The sequence below is a fragment of the Melospiza georgiana genome, chromosome 19 (assembly GCF_028018845.1).
Source record: "Melospiza georgiana isolate bMelGeo1 chromosome 19, bMelGeo1.pri, whole genome shotgun sequence".
Lineage (NCBI taxonomy): Eukaryota > Metazoa > Chordata > Aves > Passeriformes > Passerellidae > Melospiza > Melospiza georgiana.
In genome coordinates, this window is record NC_080448.1 from 9,366,918 (window position 1) to 9,388,043 (window position 21,126).

General features: G+C 49.2%; 2 protein-coding genes across 2 annotated transcripts in view; both read right to left on the reverse strand.

Moving 5' to 3' along the window:
• Window positions 1-364: 364 nt before the first annotated feature.
• Window positions 365-2,732, reverse strand: DHRS13 (dehydrogenase/reductase 13). The gene is made up of 5 exons (XM_058037870.1): window positions 2,606-2,732; window positions 2,410-2,528; window positions 1,749-1,872; window positions 1,342-1,653; window positions 365-681 (listed from the first exon to the last, which is right to left on the reverse strand). The coding sequence occupies exons 1-5, from the start codon at window positions 2,730-2,732 to the stop codon at window positions 365-367; spliced, it is 999 nt and encodes a 332-aa protein (XP_057893853.1).
• Window positions 2,733-3,702: 970 nt separating this feature from the next.
• The window catches only part of PHF12 (PHD finger protein 12), a 31,534-nt gene continuing 14,110 nt past the window's right edge, over window positions 3,703-21,126 (reverse strand). The window contains exons 3-15 of the mRNA XM_058037626.1: window positions 20,488-20,560; window positions 18,548-18,935; window positions 17,883-18,003; window positions 16,786-16,918; window positions 15,923-16,087; window positions 15,184-15,345; window positions 13,284-14,100; window positions 11,166-11,288; window positions 10,074-10,217; window positions 8,074-8,172; window positions 7,436-7,518; window positions 5,474-5,612; window positions 3,703-4,874 (exon numbers count right to left, since the gene is read on the reverse strand). Coding sequence (XP_057893609.1) covers window positions 4,540-4,874; window positions 5,474-5,612; window positions 7,436-7,518; window positions 8,074-8,172; window positions 10,074-10,217; window positions 11,166-11,288; window positions 13,284-14,100; window positions 15,184-15,345; window positions 15,923-16,087; window positions 16,786-16,918; window positions 17,883-18,003; window positions 18,548-18,935; window positions 20,488-20,560 — 2,782 coding nt within the window. The 3' untranslated portion in view covers window positions 3,703-4,539. The remainder of the gene's footprint in view (window positions 4,875-5,473; window positions 5,613-7,435; window positions 7,519-8,073; window positions 8,173-10,073; window positions 10,218-11,165; window positions 11,289-13,283; window positions 14,101-15,183; window positions 15,346-15,922; window positions 16,088-16,785; window positions 16,919-17,882; window positions 18,004-18,547; window positions 18,936-20,487; window positions 20,561-21,126) is intronic.

Genomic DNA, 21,126 nt, shown 5'->3' on the forward strand with positions numbered 1-21,126 from the left:
TGCAAGGGAGTGAGTGTGACAGTGCGTGGGTGTGCAAGGGATGGGGGTGTGACACTGTGTGGATGTGCAGAGTGGGTGTGTGTGTGTATGTGTGTTTGTGTGTGTGTGACACTGCATGGGTATGCAAGGGATATGTGCGTGTGACACTGCATGAGTGTGCAAGGCAGGGTGTGTGCCCTGCAGTGTGCGTGCAGAGCCAGGTGTGCTGCTCTGCACACCCACACTGTGCACATCCACCTCCCCTTGCACACTCATTCACCCTCCCAGCTCCACTGCACACACAGGCCGTGCTGGGCATGCACTCACCCCCATCCCACACCCACACAGGACCCCCCGGGCTCCCTCATCACAACCATCATCACCTTTATTGTGCCGTGAGAGCAGCAGGGCCCTCCCCGTGTCCCTCCCCATGTCCCTCCGGTGTCCCCAGCCCCACCAGGCGCTCGCTGCCCTCCCAGAGCGCCCGTGCCAGGCGGTCATCGCGCCCCGCCGGCCATGGCACCCGGGGCCCGCTGTGGGTGAAGTAGCGGCCGCTGAGGGGCTCGAGGCCCTCCTGTGTGGCACAGTCCAGCACGGCCTGAGCGCCCTCGGCCGCCTCCAGGAACAGCAGCCAGGCCAGCGGCACCAGCAGGGCCTGCAGCCACAGCGGAGCGTGCCGGAACAGAGAGGTGTTGACGAACCCTGCGGGAGAGTGGCACGTGTGGGGTGTCCCCTGTGTGTACCAGCAGATGTGGGGTGTCCCCCTGTGCATCCCAGGAGATGTGGGGTGTCCCCCTGTGCATCCCCTGTGTGGATGGGCACATAAGGGAGATGCCACAGGCAGCACAGCTGTGATTGTCCCCAGGCACTGCCATGCCTGGCTGGGCTGTGTGGGTGTGCCCCAGGTGAGGACAGGTGCGAAGTGAAGGGAGAGGGGGGAAAAAAAGTGAAAATGAGGATAAAGAGGAGACGGGAGAAAGGAACATGCCAAGGGACACACGGAAAAGGACACACTGTATAAATAGATGTGTTGTGCAAAGGGACACTGTAAAGGGAACACACTGTATCGAGGAACACAGTGCAAGGGGACAAGGTCCAAAGAGACATGGCAAGATAAGGGACATGCCATGAAAAGAGACGCTGGGCACAGGGGCACATGAAAAGGGACACACCATATAAAGGGCCACATGAAAAGGGACACACCATATAAAGGGCCACATGCAAAGGGCCGCACCATGCAAGGGAGAGATGCTCCCCGTGCAGGAATTCCCAGTGAAAAGGCTGCAAAACCGGACACCACCCCCACAGAGGGACACAAAGGTGACCTGCAGCTCACAGACACCAAGGGTGGGTGGCTCCTACCTGGGTGCACGGCGTAGCAGGTGACCTGCGTGCCCTGCTCACGCGTGGCCAGCTCGCGGGCGTGCAGCACGTTGGCCAGTTTGCTGTCACAGTAGTCCTGGAAGGCGGAGAAGAGCCCCGAGGGCGGCCGGCCCAGGCGCTCGGGGCGCAGGCGGCCGGCGCAGTGCGCGCTGGAGGCCACGATCACCACCCGGCTGGGAGCGCAGCTCCGCAGCCGCTCCAGCAGCAGCTGGGTCAGCAGGAAATGGCCCAGGTGGTTCACCTGGAATGGGAGGCTGAAGCCATCCTCTGTGGTGCCCCCGGCGCTCACCCCTGCGGAGCGAGGAGGCAGTGGCACAGTGGCAGCCTGTGGTGGTGGTGCCCATCCTGGGGGTGCACAGTGGGTTTTTTGGGGTCCTGGCACTCACCCGCGTTGTTGATGAGGAGGTGCAGCTGGGGCTCCTGGCGCAGGAAGGTGCTGGCAAAGGCTCTCACTGAGCGCAGGCTGGCCAGGTCCAGGCGCATGAATAGCACCTCGTTGTTCCCAGTCTCCTGTGGGCACAGCGGGGGCTGGGGCAGGGCCAGGGTGTGCCCTGCCCTGGGTGGAGGCTGCAGCCGGCCAGGGGCAGGGGGATGTTCTGGGGACTGGATGCAGCCCTACAGAGTGCTGGGACCCTCCAGCATGGGCGGCTGCAGCCCCTCCGTGGTACGGCGTGCCCCACCTTGGAGTATCTCAAGGTGCCTGGGATATCCTGTGGGGTGTCTGAGGGGTTGTTCTTGGGATGTTTTGGGTTGTACCCATGGGGGTGTTTTGGGGATTAATCATGTGATGTTTAGAGGTGTCCTGTTGTGTGTTCTGGGGGTCTCTTATGGGCACCCGCTGAGGGGATGCCATGGCAGTGTCTTCAGGGTGCCCGTGGAGGCATCTGGGGGTGTTCATGTGATATCCATGGATGCCCCACGGGGGGGTACATTGGGGGTGTCCTGGAGTTGCCCGTTGGGTGCCAGGGGTACCCCGGAGGTGCCGTAGGGTTCGGGGATGTCCCGTGGGTGGGAATGCCGGGGGTTCCGGGGGGTGCCGGCGCTCACCCTGCGGATGCGGCTGGCGGCGGCCTCTCCCCGCCGGGCGCTGCGGGTCGCCAGGATAACGCGGGCCCCGCACCGGGCGAGCTCCAGCGCCGTGGCCGCGCCGATGCCGCTGCTTCCCCCTGCGGAGCGGAGCGCGGGGCTGAGCGCGGGCCGGGGCCGCAGCGGGGCCCGCCCCGGCTCCCCGCCGGGCGCTCACCGGTGACGATGGCGGTGCGGCCGCGCAGCTCGGGGCGGGCGCGGGGCCGCGGCGCTGGGCGCAGCCCGTGCCGGAGCAGCGTGTACAGCGCCAGCAGCAGCCCCACGGCCAGCAGCGCCCACCCCATCCCGCCACAGCCGCCGCCGCCGCCGTTCCGGGCAGCCCCGGGCCCGCCCCGTTCCTCCCGCTCCGCCCCGCTCCCGCCCCCCCGCCCCGGCGGACCCACGGGCGGACGGGGCACGGGCTGCGCGGCTCCAGGCGAAGGGAGAGCGGGATTCGTGGCGTCGTGCGAGCAGAGACGGAGAGAGGGTGAGTGCGGACCCCCCATCGATAGCCCGGGAGAGCGGTGCTGCCCCCAGGGTGGGAGATCACAGAGCCTCGGGGTGTTCCGGTGGGAAGGGACCGTCGGAGGTCACCTAGTCCAGCCCCCCTGCTCAAGCAGCATCCTCTGGAGCACCGAACTGTGTCTGGACAGCTGAATGTCTCCAGGGATAGGCAATCTGCCACCTTTTGGGGGAGCCTGTTCCAGTGCATGCTAAAGAAGGTCTTCCTCGTGTTCAGGTGTAACTGCCCTTGCTCCTATTTTCTGCCCTTGCCTCTTATCTATTGTTCAGCACCCCTGAGAAGAGCCTGGCTCCAGCCCATCCGCTGCCACACTCCCTTCACATTGATGTATTTGAGAATAAGATCTCCTCAGTCTCCTGTTCTACAGGCTAAACAGGCCCAGCTCCCTCAGCTTTCCCTCATCAATGAGGTGTGCCAGGCCCCTGACCTTCCAGGACACCTTCAGGCTATGTCTCTCCTGTCCTGAGGAGCCCAGAACTGGAAACATCTGAGGTGAGGTTGGGCCACAATGAGTTGAAGATGTCCCAGCACATTGCAGGGGTTGACTTGATGACCTTCAAGAGTCCCTCCTACCTCAACCAATTCCATGATTTAGTCACCTTCCAGCCCTCACCCTGTTCCCACAGCCCAGGCAGGACACCAGGGTCCTTCCATCCCACCCCAGCCTTGATTCCAGCTCAGGCTCCTCTGCAGTCAGACACTCTGGGGAAGCTCCAGGTTGTGGTGACACGAGTGAAGACAGACAATCGAGAAAACAGAATGTGAAGTATTTTTTTTTTATATACAGAATACAGGAAAGTTTCTGTAAAGTCTAAAACGTTACAATTACTATGTACAGTGGAACTAGCTGTTCTGCTGCGGGGAGGTGGCAGAGAAACAAAAGAGACAGACAGGTTACGACAAAGGATCTGCTACAATAGACAATTTGAGGAACGTCATACCACATGTAGCACTGTACACAGCTTTAAAACATTGAAAAATGCCATCACTGATGTATTTACACAGAATCCAACACTTTTCCTTATCTGAAATTAAAAAATAGGATGGACACCAGGAAAAGAACTCATTTCTCACTGCCCATAATACACAGTAGCTACTTGTAGTGCAACCATAGCAGGGAGGGATGGGAAAAATAACTGTGGGAAGAAGAGCGCTTCTTTACATTAAATAAAACAATGATATTGTATAGATTTGCTGTATGAAAACTGTATTTCTCTTTTAATATAAAACTATTGTCACTGGCACAAAATAGAACAAGTTTCTGATTATTTTACAACTGCATGGGAACTATCTGTCAGAGAGAGTCCTCGAGTCAGACAGCGGTCACCCCTCGCTCTGACGCGTCCTGCTCTCACTGCAGTTTTCCTTTTAAAATGAAATGTATAGTACAAATATATGTGCAAATGCCCCTAAAACTTGAGCAAAAAAGAAAAATTAAAAAAAGTTAAACGTTCTTCATTTCATGCAAACGGCGTGTGAACAGTCTCTGGGCCGACACAGAAAAATCCCACCTCGGTTTGTACATTTTTGCATTGTAAAGAGTCTGAGGGCGTTTTCCTTGCTCCAAAAAGCTCTCTTCCTAAAAATTCCTAGGGAACTGAGTTGGACCGCAGCACGGGCACCTGGTGGGGTTTCAGAGAAAGCTTCTCCTCCAAGTCCATATCTTGTACTAAGGCAGTGTCCCCCTTGGGCTGTTTGGTCGCAAATTCGGTGATGCTGAAAACGAACTGCAGGCAGCCCAGCTTGATGTAACTGCCGTGGTGGAGCAGGGCCGTGCCCTCCCAGCCAGCCCCGCTGCCCCCGATCAAACTGGAGCTGCTGGCTTTGCAGTTACAGGGTTTTCGATGCTGCCCTTGTGCCTGTGAATTCATCACAGCAGCTTCTTCGTGCGCCTCCTCTTCCTGTTTTCTGCTTTTATGTCGTTCTGGAAAAGAATAATAAAAAAAAAATGGTAAGGTTTGGGCAGGTCAGCAGCAGCTTGTTTTCATCAGCAGGAGTTATTGCTGAGGTGCCTCATGGGTAAGATCCTCCAGCCATGAGGGATTTCAGTTTGCAGTGAGCAGCTGATCAAAGGGAAATGGGAATCTCCTCACAGCCCTAGAGAGGTTGAGGCATTTACATCTATTTTGGCAGCCCAAAAAGAGGAAGCTGATCAGGTGGAGAGCAGGAGTGAGCCATGCAGGGACAGAATGCCTGCAGCACAGCCCAGATCTTCTCATAGCCTGGGAAGGGAGAACATGCATGGGGAAATGGCTCAGGCCTGCTCCAAACTGGCTGCTCATCAGGACCTGGAGCTTGGTAACTCCTGCCCTGGAGGCTGGAGTAGGGTTTAGGTCAGGGCACAGAGCTCCCCAGGCTGCACAGGAAGGTCTTGTGTAACCCCAGCTGAGGGCTGTGGCAAGGCTCCCCTTTGTGCAAGGGGTGCACCAGCCTGTGCAGAACAAGGGGCACCAAACAAGGAATTGGTTTCCACCTGCTCCTGTCCCTTTCAATTAACTCCCTTGGTGGTGGTACAACACTCACTTATCACACTCTGCACTTTGGCAACAATACTGCTGGGAGGAGTGGGTGTCATCTTCTCCGAGAAGTCACACGAATACAGAACGTTGTCCACGGTCGTCCCATGCTCACTGTAGTTCAACAGCTCGTAATGCTTTGTATTCTGGAAAGAAAGGGAAGAGGAAGGAATCAACACATGAAGTCATAGAATGGTTTGGGTTGGAAGGGACTTAAAGCCCATGTTGTTTCAGCCCTGTGCCATGGGCAGGGACACCTTCCACTAGAGCAGGTTGCTCCAAGCCCCATCCAGCCTGGCCTTGAATACTGGTTTGGAGCAGGCACAGCTTCTCTGGAGCCTGTGCCAGGGGCCTCACCAGCCTCACAGGGAAACATTTCTTCCTAATATCCAATCTAACCCCACCCTCTGTTAGTCAGAAGTGCTTCTGCCCATACACACCTCTTTGGAACACTGAAACACAACCCCTTCTACTTGTTGCCAGTAATGGTCAAGTAAGAGGTGGTAAATATCCTCCAGCTTCAGAGACCACCAACCTGATCCCCCTGCTCACAGAACAACCAGCCCTCCTGCAAGAGCTGCCTTCTGGCACAGGAGGACCCAAGCAAAGTGGGTTTTACCTACTGCACTTGAACCAACACATCTTTTAGGAACAGGATATTCAAGCTGATGCTCTCAACAGCCAGCATTTTACAGGCACACCTGAGGGAAACTTGGCTCGAGATCTGTGCCTAGCAGGAAGAGATGAGCTTTGGAAAGCAGGCACAAGATGGCAAGAGGGATGCCACGTGCTGCAGCAGCCTCAGGACAGAGGCAGTCTGGGATTCTCAGGCCTTGTGCAGGCTGAAATGCCAGCAGACATTACCGTGACACGCAGCGTTACACAAGCGGCGTCACGCTCAGCTGAGCTTCGTGCAGGATGTTGACAGAGAATATTTCAGGTTAGCTCACAGAAATCATCTGAGAGCTCAAGACCTCGTCCCTCAGGGACTACAAGGCTTTAATCAAGTTACAAAAACCCCACATGCACATGGGAGTAGGTTTGGAAGTAACCTGCTCAACTGCAGAAGGAGAACCTGCAGAGAGAGCTCCAGGAATGGGAATTCTCCTCTCCAGAGTGACCGCAGCCATGGAAGGGTCACAGGTCAGTGCCTGCAGCCTGATTTATGGCTGACCACTGTGAGGAGATGCTTCCACACAGATTTATGGTCAGGATCCCATTACTGAGTGTGTTTGGTAGCTTGCAGGGCACTGAAGAAATGGCCAGAGCTGGCTGTGGGTTAATCCTGGATCCTGCTCTGGAGATGGTTGACAAATGGTGATATGAAAGACTTGATCTTGCTTCAAAGACTGTTTCCATGCTAAGAGACATCTCCAGCAGTGCTGTTACTGGCAGGCCTGCTGGTCTGTTTACTTCAAGAACAAACTAATCTCTGGGCTGTAGCAAAGAAGAAACTGTAGGTTTCTGTTTATGCTGTGAGCTTAACTGAAGTTTTAGCTAAATAAATAATTTATAGAGAACTGCAGATGCTATGAATGCTTTGCTCCTCCATCACACTTGAAAACAAGGGAGTCAGAGCAGTTCCCTGGTTTGTTCCAGCTGAGGTTTGATGTTGACACATGAAGTTTAGCTTTTATTAACAACACATTCAGATCAAAAAGTATCAGATCACGTCTATGTCCTTTTCTTTCCCTAGACACCAGCAGTGACAGTGCTGACTTGTGGCCAGTCCTTGCCCACAGGCAGTCAGAGAAATCCTGCTGGCAGAGCTCTGTGCTTCAGAAAAGGGTTTGACAGAAAATGCTGACACAGCCTCCACTGGAGTAAAACCCAGCTCTTACTTTGTAGTCCACAAAAGGAGCACCACACAAAGACAACCTGCTGCCTGCATCTCCAGCTCCCACTGCCATGCACACCAAAAAATAAAAATAATAATAATAATGAAAAAAAAAATCACTCAGGCACTCACCTCATCATAGAATATGCAGGCATGTTTGCCAGACACATAGTTACAGTGACCATAGCTTGTAAGGCACACATCCATATCAGCTCCTGTCATGGGGGAGGACAAAACAGGCTCAGTTCATATTGGAAAAAAAAAAACCCAAACTGTCAGGCAGCAGAGAACAACAGACAGAATTAAAGTTCAATTAGCAAAACAACAGGGGAGCAACTGCTTTTGTCCTGCTCCCAGGACTGCATGAATAATGCTTGGGTAAGCCACCAACAAAGTTTCAGTGGGGGAAGGGAGCCAGCAGCTCCACAAAGGTTGAAGAGCATTTCACTGCTCCTGGGTCTACCCAGAGCACCAGAAGAATCTCAGCAATAAGAAACAAAACCTACAAGCAAACCATAACTCTCCTCTCCATCAGTCAGGCACTAAAACTCCAAGACAGCTGTTCTAGTTCTGACACCAGGTGACAGAGCTGCCACCCACACAGATTCAGGCAGATGGGGGATTTCCACACTTCTTGGTAGTGCAGAATCCCAGTACAAGCGGCCACAGTGAGTCTGTTTCCTTTGACACCCATTTGGCAAAGACCTTAGGGAGGGTTCAGGAAGAACCACCCTGATTCTGAAAGGTCAGGGCAGGAAAAAGCCACTCACCTGTCCCAATGTAGAGGGTTCGATAGCACATATTGACTGCACCCCCCAAGCCCATCAGAGGATAGAACACCGCCCGGGCTTGCACTTCCTTTCTTTGCGCTGCAAGATAAAAAGAAATTACTTGAACAATGTTATCAGCTGGGAAAGCTGCTTGACCCCAGTGTCCCTAGCTCAGAAAGCACAGGCCCTAAGGAGGATGCAGTCAGCTTTGGCCTAAGCACCAGTTCCCAACCCTCTAGGAATGTTTGTGCATGAAACTTCTTTTTGCCAGTCAGAGAAAATTGCTTTCTCATAACCCACACAAGCCATGCAAATGGGGAGCATTAACACTGAGTGTGCACAATGGAGCCACGCTGAGGAACACACAAGCCTTCTACCCCTGGCTTCTTTCTTAATCTCTTCTACTCTGGGTAATCAAAGAGCTTTGCTCTCAAAGTACCACTTAAAAAGAATTGGTGCTGGTGAATTCACCACCTTAACAGTGGTGATTTCATTTCCAGTGAAGCTGCAGGAAAAACACCTGGGCTGAATGGGGCTTGGCAGGGACAAACCCAGCTCCCAAGACAGGATGATTGACTGAGTGGACTCTTTTACCCTCAGGTCAGTCCCTATTGCACACTTGACAATGGCTGTTCCAGGGCTGAGCCTCCAGAGCAGCTCCAAGTTCAAATCACACACTCCCATGCCCATGTTAACTGGACAGAAAATCTTCTGTGGAACAGATACTGCACTCCACTGGGCCACACAGGCTTAGCCAGGATTTCAGCACTGTCTTTTGAAGGAAAACCCCTTATACACAGAGTTTAAACCTCTCCTGATATCACATCTGCAGGACAGTGTTACACCAAGAGGGTGAAATCAAAGAACAGAACATGAGGATTATGAAAGACTGCAGAGGTACCTACAGCAAGAATAGTGGCCACACCAAGTGGCCTCACAATTTCCACCTCTGCCTGGCTGCCCTGCATGAATCCTTTCAGCTGCCTGGCTCTGCAGGGCTCACTAAAGGCTTTGGATCTAACATTTCACCAGCAATGCTAAGCAGCCAGTTGGATGCATCATTCCTGCCCAAAAAGGGTGATGGGTTCAGACAGCACCAATCTGCCTTGAGAAAGGCAGACTGCTGAAGAATTCCAGAGCAGGAAGGCAGCTCATACCACAGCCTGCTGCTGTGTCCTGCAGCAGCCATCACAAGGAGACTGACAAAGCATTTAGGGAATGCTGTGATGCTAAAGCAGGCAAGCACAGAGCTTCAGAAAAAGATTACTGACTGACTTCCAAAGATCTTATCTGGGATATTTACCCCCAGGCCTAGCAGAGAGGGAGCAGAGAATTGCTTCCACAGCAAGGCTCTCCAGTTAGTGCTTGAAAGCAGATTAAACTCACTGGCTGCATGCAGAGGAACCCAAAGCCATGCTCACTCTGCAGCTTTAGGTGATACCAGTGGTAATAAACAAAGCCAAACTCAGCAATCTGAAGATTCCAAGAGAAACTCCAGGTGCTTTCCATTACTGGCATTAGTCACATGTAGTGGTTTCAGCTTGACAGGGACATTCTGAACAGGCAATGACAATGTCACACATATAATCTGTGCTCCAGTTCCTCCTGTTCTTGTATCTCTCCAAAAAGAGAGAGCAGGAATTCACAGATTTCTCTTGCCCATCTCAAAGGTAAAAGTGCAAAGAAAAGCCACCAAGAACCTGAGATGAACCTTCCCATCTATTGCTATTTCTAAGATGAATAAAACACAACTTCACTACATGTTTCCAGCAGAAAATCTGAAGGTACTAAAAGTATTCACACTGCTCAAATTTGTAAATAATTAAGTAGAGGATCCTGATGGAGTTTCTGGTCAGTGGATATCCAGAGCAGGGAGATGAGAAGAAAGAAAAGTGAAAGGCAGCATCAGATACCAGAAGAAGAGGGAAATCTCCTTCAAGGAATGGACAGTGGCAAATCTATGGCTCAACATAACCCAGCTATTCTAGGGCTGCTCTTACCTTCAATGTGGTTCCCCACAGGAGATTGCTGATGGGAATTGACACTGCTTGCTAGAGACTGAGCTTTGGGAGGAAAGAGCTGATGTATTCTCTGCAAGGCCAGAAACTTGATCAGCTGCTCATCCAGCATATTTATCTCAATCTCTGTTAATAAACAAAAAGCAATTAGTAAGTTACTCAGGGAAAGAGTGCAATCTGAGCTGCAGTGGATTTAGCTGTCCCACTTACAAACCTGCTGTTTGCTTCAACAGCCAAGACTTGACCAATTCTGCAATATCAAGACTCCTACACATAGGTGAGCTATTATTTCACATCACCTCCTGTGAGAAGAGTGTGAGGACAGTGCCAGAGCTGGAGAGCTCCAACTGAGGTAGCAAGCAGAGGTTTGGGGCAACTAGGGTTGATAAAAGCTGAAAATCTGCTGTTTTGGTCCAGAATGAACAGGTCAGTAGAGATGGCCATTGCACCCCTTAGGACAGTAGGCAGGGTGCTTCCTCTGAAGCTCTGCTACCTGGTTAGAAAGTGCAGCCCTGCACCACAGAGAGCTGTAACCCCCTTTGAAGCTGCTGCAGGCTCAGCAATCTCCTCCTGAAGGCACTGCTAACATTTGCCATCTCTTGCCAAATGCAACAAAAGGAAATAAAAACCAGGCCAGTCTAAGGGACTGACAGAAGCAGAAATAAATTATAAAATTAACAGACCCACTGGAGCATCAGCACTCAGGTGACTGCTCTATTACAAGATCTATTGCTGCTGCACTTTACATCTGCCAGGAGCAGCTCCGGATTGCAGCTAGCACCACAACATGGCAGGGCTGCAGGTTTCTGCATGTGAATTCCACCTGGAAAGCAGCCCAGTTGTGATTCTTCCCCAGAAAAGCTTCAGGCAGAAACACTTCATTGGCCTTGCTGCCTTGGCAACACTCAGAGCAGGGAAGCATGTGACATATTTAAGGTAATGTACACCCAGCCCCTCCCTCACCTGACTACATCCCTGCTTTATCTCTGGAACTTTCCTTCGAGCAGAGATGGAATGCTTTAGGGAAGCAAACACACAGGGCTGGCAGAGACTGATGATGAATTAAATACTCACCCCCGTCCATAAATGCTTTCAGGGAACCAGTGAAGTCCAACATAGCTGCAGAGTTTGAAGTGAGTGATGAGGGTAGAGTTAAAGCGCTTCCTATGGATAAGGTGCTGGGACTGACCTTACCATCTACAGAGAGAGGTATGGACAGAAGAGATGTCACTGTGACGTTCACCAGACATGCACCCAGCCCTCAGGCTGCCCTTGGCTGCCAAGCTGCTCCAAAATGACTCATTTTGCTCATAGTCATGCTTTGAAAAAGGCCTGAACTAGAGGCCAGGAGCTTTCTTCTGCTCACAGAAAAGCTTCTGTGTGCTTCCAACACAGAGCCAAACGTGGCTTCTGCCTCGTCTCCAGCTGCTGGAGAAATTCTTGACCATACATTTAATCTCCTGCTCCCTGTGGTGACACTGGAAAGATGAGCACCAACTCCCCAGGAGCTTGAAGAATTTATTAAACCTAAGAGACATTTGCCAAGTAGCTTGTCTAGCTTTTCAACATGAATAAAAAGCACAACTGCCCTGGTTTTATTTCTACACTGTTATAAAGTCTGGGGTGCATATCACTGTCCAGAAGGAATGTGACAGCCATAAGCAGATTCTATTATTTACCAAATAAAATCCTCCTGCTTTGGAAGTGACCATGCAGTGGCAAATGCCAGGAAACAAAACCCCTGTAATGTGTTGTCAATACCAGATCTTCTTGAGCTGGTTTGCTTATAACTACTAAAATTTATGGCAAAAAAAGTCATGAGCAATTTGCATTTTTGTACTCAGCAGCAAAATTTGCACACCACAATCTTTGTTATAAATATATAATCCATCCTGTTAGATGGAAAATTTAAATGTTTACACCTTTCCCAAGAGACGCTGCAGCAAGTAATGATTTTGTAGTACACAAGCTTTGCACCAGATGCAATTATTTAACATCTTAAGTAACTGCAAAATTATGTAGGGCTTGCAGTCCTCTTCAAACCACAAGCAAGAAGTTTTCTATAACACAGTCTCATTTCCTCTACCAGGACTTCTCCCAGCCTTGCATTTCTAAGCAGGGCAGGGTCAATTCAGCAGCCTCAGAGTAACCAAGTTTATTCAGGAGGAGGCCAAGTACCCTGGGGACTGCTTCCAAAGGCGAGGCAAAGCTTAGAAGTTACTCATTGAGGAATTTTAGAAAGGATTATAAAAATATGTTGCTCTGTTGCTTTGCAGCCACCAGACCTGAGCCACTGCACACAAGGCTGACACTGAGCAGGTTGGAACTGCATGAGCAGTGACACACAGCTCTGTCACGTGCTTTGCAGTGACTGCTCCCACCCACCCTGCACAAAGGCTTTGCTGGTTTGAGTCTTGAGCTGGCGTGGGGAGAGGGAAAAGGATGAGAATGCCATATGTGAAGGTTTATTCTAGCAAAATTTGAGCTGTGGGCAGTTACTCCAGCATCTGTCAACATCTTTGATTTTATGTTTCTACACTAAAAATGGTTATATACACTCTATTGTACACCTTGCTATTATTTAGCAGGTTTTTTGGGTAGAACTCAGGATGCATATCCAAGTCTGTAACTACCCTGTGTCAGGCCAACAGATCCTAACTAGACTACAGGTTCCCAAGCCCACATTTCTCCAGCATCAAGGCTGTGCACATGAAGACTCCAACAACACCTGCACTAGGGGACATCAACCACTGCCTGAACAGTTACTCTGGATTAGATCCCAGAGAGCTGCTCTTGTGAGGAGGACTGACTACCTTGCAATCCAAATGGCCATTTGAAACAAACCAGTGGTTTTACAGCAGCGCTGGGGTTTTAAAGCAGCAGCTGTTGAAACAGCGAGGCAGCAGCCAAGTGATATAAAGCTACTGTTGCTTTCAAGAATTCAACTGACCTACTATCCTGCTTGTCAGGACAGAGTTCCACCCTCAAGTATAGGCAGCCAGCAAAAATACATCCCATGGCTCCTATAAAGAGACCTAAGACAGAGGAGACCTGAGAAACTTCTGCTGGCTCTCCACAGAAAGCCCAATTCCCAGTCAAACGAGGGCACACGGCTACACCCTTTAGATTTTGAATGAGGTTTAGCCTGAGCTTTTCTCACCCTGGGGCCAAGGTCAGTGGCTCAGCACGTACCTGAAGGTGGTGCTGGTGAACAGAATCTGTTTGTGGACCCAACAGCTGAGATGCCATCTCCTGCAGCCTGGGGAGGGGTGAGAGCCCGGGTGGCGCTGAGCGGGGAGCCCCCGGCCCGCAGCTCTGCCGTCAGCGGCGGCCCGATCTGCGTCTGCACATTCTTCCTTTGCAAAGTGCTGGTGGTCTCCAGGCTGGCACAGGAGCTCGAGATGGACGTAGGCAAACTCGTGACCGGCGCAGATCCCCTTTGTGCACAAGAAACAGGTCCTGCTACGTTCTCTGTTTTGACAATGGTTCCAATGGTGTGGTTCAGAAGTCCGCAACTCGCTGGGGGCGTGAGGGGCCGAGGCCACGTTTGCCGATGAGACAAAACAGGGATTGTGTTCCCAGAGCCCGAGAGCCTCTGGGAGTCAGTCAACTGTGCTGAGGATTCGGATGAAACGCCGTAGAAATGAGGCCCGTTCACTTTAATGTCGGAGGCTGTCGGCCCATTCGAAGTCCCGCAAGAAGAAGCCTTCTTGGATTTATCTATACAAGAGCTGCAGTTAACATCTTCCTGTGACAAAGTCTGCTGGGATTGTGAGGAGCTCAAGGAATTCTGGGTGGTAATCCCTGAGGTGCAGGATGACATGGAATAGAGGGAAGGTGTGGGTGCCTTGTCAGCTGCCTGGTAAGGGTTGGCGAGTGAGCCATCTGCCACAATAACAGGCTTAATATCAGCCTTCTCTGTTTGTTCAGAGTCCCAAAGCAAAGTCATCTGCTTAGCAGATAAATGTTTCAATATGCTGCACTGGAGCGCAACAACACTACAGAGCCACTGGAAGGAAGAAAAAAGTGCAGGTTAGCTCTGGAGGCAGCAGTGCTCCAAACCTCTACAGTTGCTCCATCGTTCACCCAGCCTGAGGAAATCCAGCTGCTGACTGCTCAGATGCGGTGTGGAACTACAGCATCTGCTCTGGAGCTCATCTACAATTAGGAGGAAATTTTGTCCAGAGGTATAAAAGTGGAACCAAAATTATCTTCTGTTTATCTCCATGCTGGAGGTAGGACAGAGAGGGGCTGAGATTAAAGGAGGGAGGAAGGCAGGCAGCATTTCCTCACTTCTAAACTCCTCCTTCTCTTCATTTGTTAAATGCTGCAGCTCTTCAGCCGCAGGTTACAAACATACCTATCAGTAATTTGGGCTTCTAGCCAAACACAACCCTTCAACTTATTCTACAGCATGTTGGAAAGAAATGCTGCTCTACCTCAGGTATAGGGAATAGAAAGCTTAGGTAAAGAGCACTTTCCTTTTACACAAAGTGGAGGAAGACCAAAAGATTTATTCTAAGTTTTATGCTCCATGGTGGATATGCACCTGCCACATAAAAGCAGCTTGTCTGTGCTAAAAAAGAAGGACTTGATTTCTCCACTGACAGCAACTTAACATGCCTTTACACTGTGGAATCTGGCCAGAAGTTTCATACAAGATTTAAACACTCATTTGACCTTGATTTACATGCCCAATTCCATCCGCAATAAAAAGCGACCCAGAAATGGGACGTTAACTTATAAATAAACGTGTCAGAGAGCAGCCTTACATAATCAAAGTGCAAAGTATTTCCCCTCAGCCACGAAATAAAGATGACGTCTAGACAGAAGGCCCTCGACTCCACTCTTAAGGCCAGAGGACTATTGCACCACTTCCCTGAAGTGTCAAATGAGGAATTTTACATCTCACCTGGAAAGTCAAAGTGAAGTTTTAATGCACAAAGGTGTCAGAGACAAGACAAGCTATCACCTTCACACAGGAGCCTGAGATTGGTTTCCTAGACAACTGCTCCATCACGACTGAAGTGGAAGGGGATCTTTGTACCAAAGCAGCTACACACACAGAGTCCAAGCATTTGACTTAATTTACCTCCTGTTGTTCTGTCTGGCTGGCTAAGTGCTCAGTGTTCAAAAGGTGCTTCTGCAAGGGTTCCTCGGGGATCCCGTTACAGATCAGCTCGCCATCTCTAATTGCTGCAGGCGCGAGTAACGGGGGTGGAAGCCGGTACTGGGACTTTATAGCATCAGGAACCTACAGTGTGGAGGAAGAAGATCACACATGAGAACAATTACTCAAGAATGACTAGTTAAACCAAGTGCTTGATCAGCACTAAACTTGGCATTTGCTGCTTTCTCACCCAAAGGAACCCTGCAGATACATTGGAAGTATCAAGGACTGAGTACTTTAAATTGATGTAGCCATGCTGAAATTAATAGGTTTTATTCCCTTAGGTCAGGCATGACTTTGGTACAACATGGTGGCTACAGCATAAGAGAAATAATGAAAAAACAGCCAAGGGAAGTCTGCATGGCAGTTTTCAGGTATCCTGGCAACCAACACAGCCCCAAATCTGACTGCAGGGCCACCTTCAGGAAGTTTTGTGTTGTACCTTCTATGCTTGTGCTAGATTTAAGTGCTTACTTGTAATAATTGAGCCTTATAGTTGAAGGAAAGAGATCTTCTTAAATCCTACAAGTACTGAGTGCTGACTCCCAGATCTCTCACCAACACAATCATTCAGACTGTCTTTTTCCTCCTGCCCCAAGGAGTATGCTGGTTTCCTTTCCAAACTAAAACACATACACAGGGGTTTTCACCCACCACTTACCTTCAGACCTTTCCTCTTCACTGACTGAAGAACTCTGCGATTCGGAGGGTGTTTCTTATGGATTCGGTTTAAGAAATCCACTTTGACAACGTGCTGAGATATGGTGTCCTGGAACCGGTCAAATACTCGGCACCGATTACTCAGGGTCAAGTTCTTCTGGTTCAGCTGGGTGATCAGATAATGCCACAGGAGTTAGGGATCTGCAGGTCACTCTAAGGCACCCTAAGACTTTCATAATGCCTCGTAGCACTGGCAGTACAGCATCAGCTCAGCTTTAGACTATTTGTTTCCTGCAGCACTAACCATTTCTGTTAAAGGGCACATTGCTGGAGATGAATACAAAAGCATTTAGAGGCCGACTAGGCAGTATCAATGCTCTCAGAAGCAGTTTGTCTGGGAAAAAGCTCTTTGTTTCAGCCCCCTGTTTCCTGAGTATTTAAGTCTCAAGTACACTGCTTTTCCAAAAATGAAAACTCCCTCTTGGAATGAAACTTTTTTGGGTTAAGCATGCAAAGAATTACTTCCCCTATTTGTAGCACTGTGCTGCTTTGTATCCCAGTTCTGGAAGCTCATCTAGATCTTAAAGAGTCCAGTCAAAAACTAGACAAGCTGTCAGTGAGCCACAATCTGAGCTGTCAGCTTCAGTTACAGGAAGGAGTTCCCCCATCTTTATATCTTATTGCAGAGAGCAGCATCATATTCCTTTGGAGAGTGCGTTGCTTGCAGCAGGAGCTTTACAAGCGTTACAGGGAGCAATAAGAGCTCAGAAGCTGTTTTACATTTGTTGTGCTTTGTCCTTTAATGGACCTGCCAGGTTCCACTCCAGCATCCGGTTACCATACTGCAATCATAGTCCTGCTTACCACCACGTGTTCTATGTGATTTGGGCACATCCATCTACCCAGAGGCATGGCAGTAAGCGGTGGCTCCAGACAATCCATGTGGAACAGGAGTGGGCAATAATCACACTGGATTAGAGGTGCCACTCTGCAACTCCTGAGAAGAGAGAGCCAAATCTTATTCCCTGTACAGAGTATAAATAGAACATTCAGACAAGCTTGGCTGACCACTTCAGTTTATCCTCTACGCTGTTGTTTGCACCAAAAAGTAGGATTCTGATTTGTAACTTGATCTGTATAGACCTTCTTTATGATCCACTCAAGACAAAAGCCTTTATTTGAAGCAAAATTCAGAGATCAAAAGGAAATCTCAGATTTAGGTAATTACAAGTTTCCTTGGAGGAATCATGTGTGATGCTGGGACGTGTACATCAACAAGATGTTCTCAAAACAAGTCTCAAACTCCAGAAAAATAACTACATCTGAATCCCCAGGCTTTAAAAAAGCCTTTGCTCTATGACAAAGTCATCAGTTGTTCTCCACAAAAGCCCACCTGAATCCCCATTCCACTTCGAGAATTTCACTCTGACTGGGTTTCTGAAATAAAGGTTTCATTTTCACTGACATTTTGAATTGGGGTTGATCTATGCATTTTTTTATGCAGAGTTACAAAACCTATCAGTATTTTGGACTGGTTTTCAGATTTACAATTTCAGCACAATATTCCTATTTGCCCTGGGCTTATAAATCTCTCAGTAGATTTCTATTTCCTAAAGGTCACCTCCTCACACACTTCCTTCACAAACCATAAACAAACATCACCATTTACCAAACCACCATCATTTTAGAATATTTCTTTGCAGAAAAACACTGAAGACAAGATGACTCAATCTTGTCAATCTTCAGGCTACATTTCAGAACCCTTTACAGCTGGACCTACACATGCTGTGGTGAACACCTGTTATTTAGCAAAGATTAATATTCTCCCATTTGTTTAGAGGATTGCAAGTAAATAATGGAGGAGAATGGAAAAGAAAATAGGTAATCTACTTTTTTCAGCAAGAACTTTGCTCCTGTGAAGGATGCAGCTACACTGAACAGCTTCCTGAAAGAACAAGTACCTGTTGCATGTGAAGCAGACCTTCACCGGCAAGGGAACCAAACCATTGTGGTCTAACTCGTGTTGTGCTTTCTTGACATTCTTTCCTGTGGTTTCTTCCTTTCTCCTCCTCTTACTAGTACCTGAAAAGGAAATTTTTAAAAGTTTTGTGTTATCCACATAGCAGAGGTTTGTTTGCCTTCTGGTAGATACCTATAATCATCTCAGAAAAGTCAAAGACTGCTGCTTAAGGAACTTCTATCAACCACTAAATCTAGCCTTAAGTGACAGAGACTGTCTTTAAAGACAGATATATTTCACACTTAGTAATTTCAGTGACACCCTATACATTTAGTCACTACTTTGTTACTATATTATTGCATCATAAATCAAAAATCAAGTATTTTGACAACTGATTCTTTTTCATATTGATGATCTAGTCCAAGGTGAGATCAACAAGCATCTATCACAAGTTCTGATGGACATGGTGTGTAGTTGCAGTGTCCCCACAGATTTGAGAGGCACCTGCTGCTAAGGCAGGTGGTGGAGAGCCAGAGGTACCTCTGCTTTCACCAGCGAGCACCACTGGAGCCACAACTGTCACAGAGTCAGGAGGGCAAAGAGGAAAGATGGCAGCAGGATGCAACTGCAGACATCTTCACTATCAGCAGACAAGGCCCTGCTCACCTGGAAGTGCTGTGGTGCAGGTCAGTTCATTCGGCAGCTGGAACTGCGTTGGGTTCCTTTCCATGGCAGCAGCAATAAGAAGCTCAAAGGGTCGCTTCAGCTGGGGCTGCCCACAGTCCATTTCTGCAATGGCAGAGTCATCATCCACGTCAATTATGTCCTCATCCACATCATTCTGTTCAGAGTTGGGGGTCTCGGTGCTGGCATTGGATGTGGGAGTGCCAGGCCGGCTCGCTCTCCTTTCCAAGATCCTGGCATGCGCATTAGCCCTGATGCTGCTGCTAGACCTGTCCAACAGGTCTGCGTCACTGGTGGGGGAGGTGGTCCTTTTCCCAGATTTGTCCACCAATCCATTTACCTGCCCCAGCTCTTTCTTCTGTTCTCGCTTCTGCACGACATGAATAGGCAGGCTTATCATGGAGGCCACAAACAAAGCACATCAACCTTGACAAATATGCGATTGAAGACAAACAGCATCTGAAAACGCTTGAGCCACGCGCTACAACTTCCCCCTTGCAGTCATCAGAGCCTCGAGCAAGAACAGTCTGATGGCAGCTAAGGTACAGGTGACACAACAGCTGAAGAGAACCAAGCATGGGGAAGAACATTACCATGTGTCTTTCCTTTCAGGGTAGCTATACTTGAGTCCAGATCAGGACATTTCACAGCATCTAGTCCTAAACATTTGACAAATCACACAACTGTTTACTTTGCTACCAACATGGAGAAACTCCACAGCAAACTGTTCATTGTTGATGCACTTTACTAACCCTGGCACTGCATACAAACCCATCAGAGGTTGAGAAGGTCAGCTGGAGAATACAAGCACAACATACAAACAACATTCTGCTATCTCCTGATGACAGGAATCTTGAACAAGGTGCAGCAGAGGAAAACTACAGATTGCAATCACCACAAGATCCATTTTGCAACAGGAGGAAATGCTGCATGGCCTGGGATGGGCAACTGTGCACTGTTCCAGCATCACTCATATGGAGGAACCAATGTACTCCATCACTAACATGGTCTGCAAAGGGAGCAAAGTGTTTTCAGGCAATTTTTAATATAGAAAAGTTGGGAATTTTCTCCTTTTCTCTCTCTTTTTACTTTTTTATTTGTTTTTCGATTTGTGACCTTCATTTCTATTGTTGGCAGATGGCTGAGCAGTACCCTGGAAACATAACAAGGCAATCACTTCAGGAACAAAAGGCTGAGCACACAGTTTTCTTCCAATCTGTTTTGGGTGTCACTTCAAGGGAACAGTTGCTAGATAGCTTGGTGCAGTTTCTAAACCCTCTGCTAGGCAGCCCTACGTGGTCACAGCAATAAGATGTTTACATTGTGCAAGACAGCTTCCTGGAGAAAGAGCATCAAGGCAAAAAAAAAAAAAAGACAAGCTACAATATTGCCCAATCATCTCCTTCCCATCCTGTTCAACAGCCCAGGAAATCATAACTCACTGTGATTTCACCCTCTGCTGATGTACAACTGCTGTGAAGTCACTCTTCTAAAAAACACATATTAAGTAGAATCAGAGCCCTGATGGCAAAGCTGTATTAACGTGACTCCCATTCTGCCTGTAGACAGCTCACCTCCTTGAGCACAGGAGCCATTCCCATTTCCTCTGTGCCTCAGCTCTCCCTCCTTTCCAGAAATGGAGGAGGAAGGAAAACAGTTTAAAAGGCACAGATTGACAAGAAGGTATCAGGCACTTCAGTTTTACCTCCTAGTTGTGAAGTTAAAATATCCCAAGGGTCTCACCAAGACCCCTTAGGTTTCTTGAATCCCTTTCCTAACAAAACCCTTTGCAAACATGAGCACAAAGAAGCAGCACTGGTTGTCTGAGTACACACGAAGGGAGAGGCAGGTATAAACCACAGGATTCAGGTTTCAGAGGGCCAGTTGGAAGGGCAGGGGCTGTGTCTGTTCTGAGGCTTTACCTTGCGGCGCACGGTGCAGCGGTGGCACATCCACTCCCCCGGGGGCAGCATCTCCTCGCTGAGCGGAGGGTTGCTACAAGAGAAACACAAAGCAAAGCTTTACTGTTATTTACTGTCATTTCTGGAACTCTTCTCACGTACACAGCCAGAGCCAGGGCGGCTCTGCGGTTCCACTCCCAGGCACTTCCTTTAATTTATGGTGAAGCTCCCTGGATTCACTCTCCCATACATCCACTTAGCCAGACACCTCCAAGAAGCCAGTCTTCCATGACACCCATCTCAGCTCCACGGTTTCAGAGCACTCTCAGACTTGAACAGCAAAGATAAATGGAAGATTCACTGGTGTGCCACACACATACCTCCCCCCCCACCTCCTTAAATAACTTGATTACTCCATGTGAGACCACACAGATTCCCATGCAGCAAGCACAGTCATACATCCTTGGGTTTGCAGTGAGTCCAACTGAACAAGCTGCCATGGGGTCTACCCACCATCTCTCCCATGTACTCCATCCTTGGGCACACTTACTTAATGGCAGAAACCACCTTCTATCTTAAGACAACCCAAATACTCTTAAAAGTGTCACCATATCCAGCTTGCCTTGGCTATGAAGCACAGGATACATCCTACTCACATGG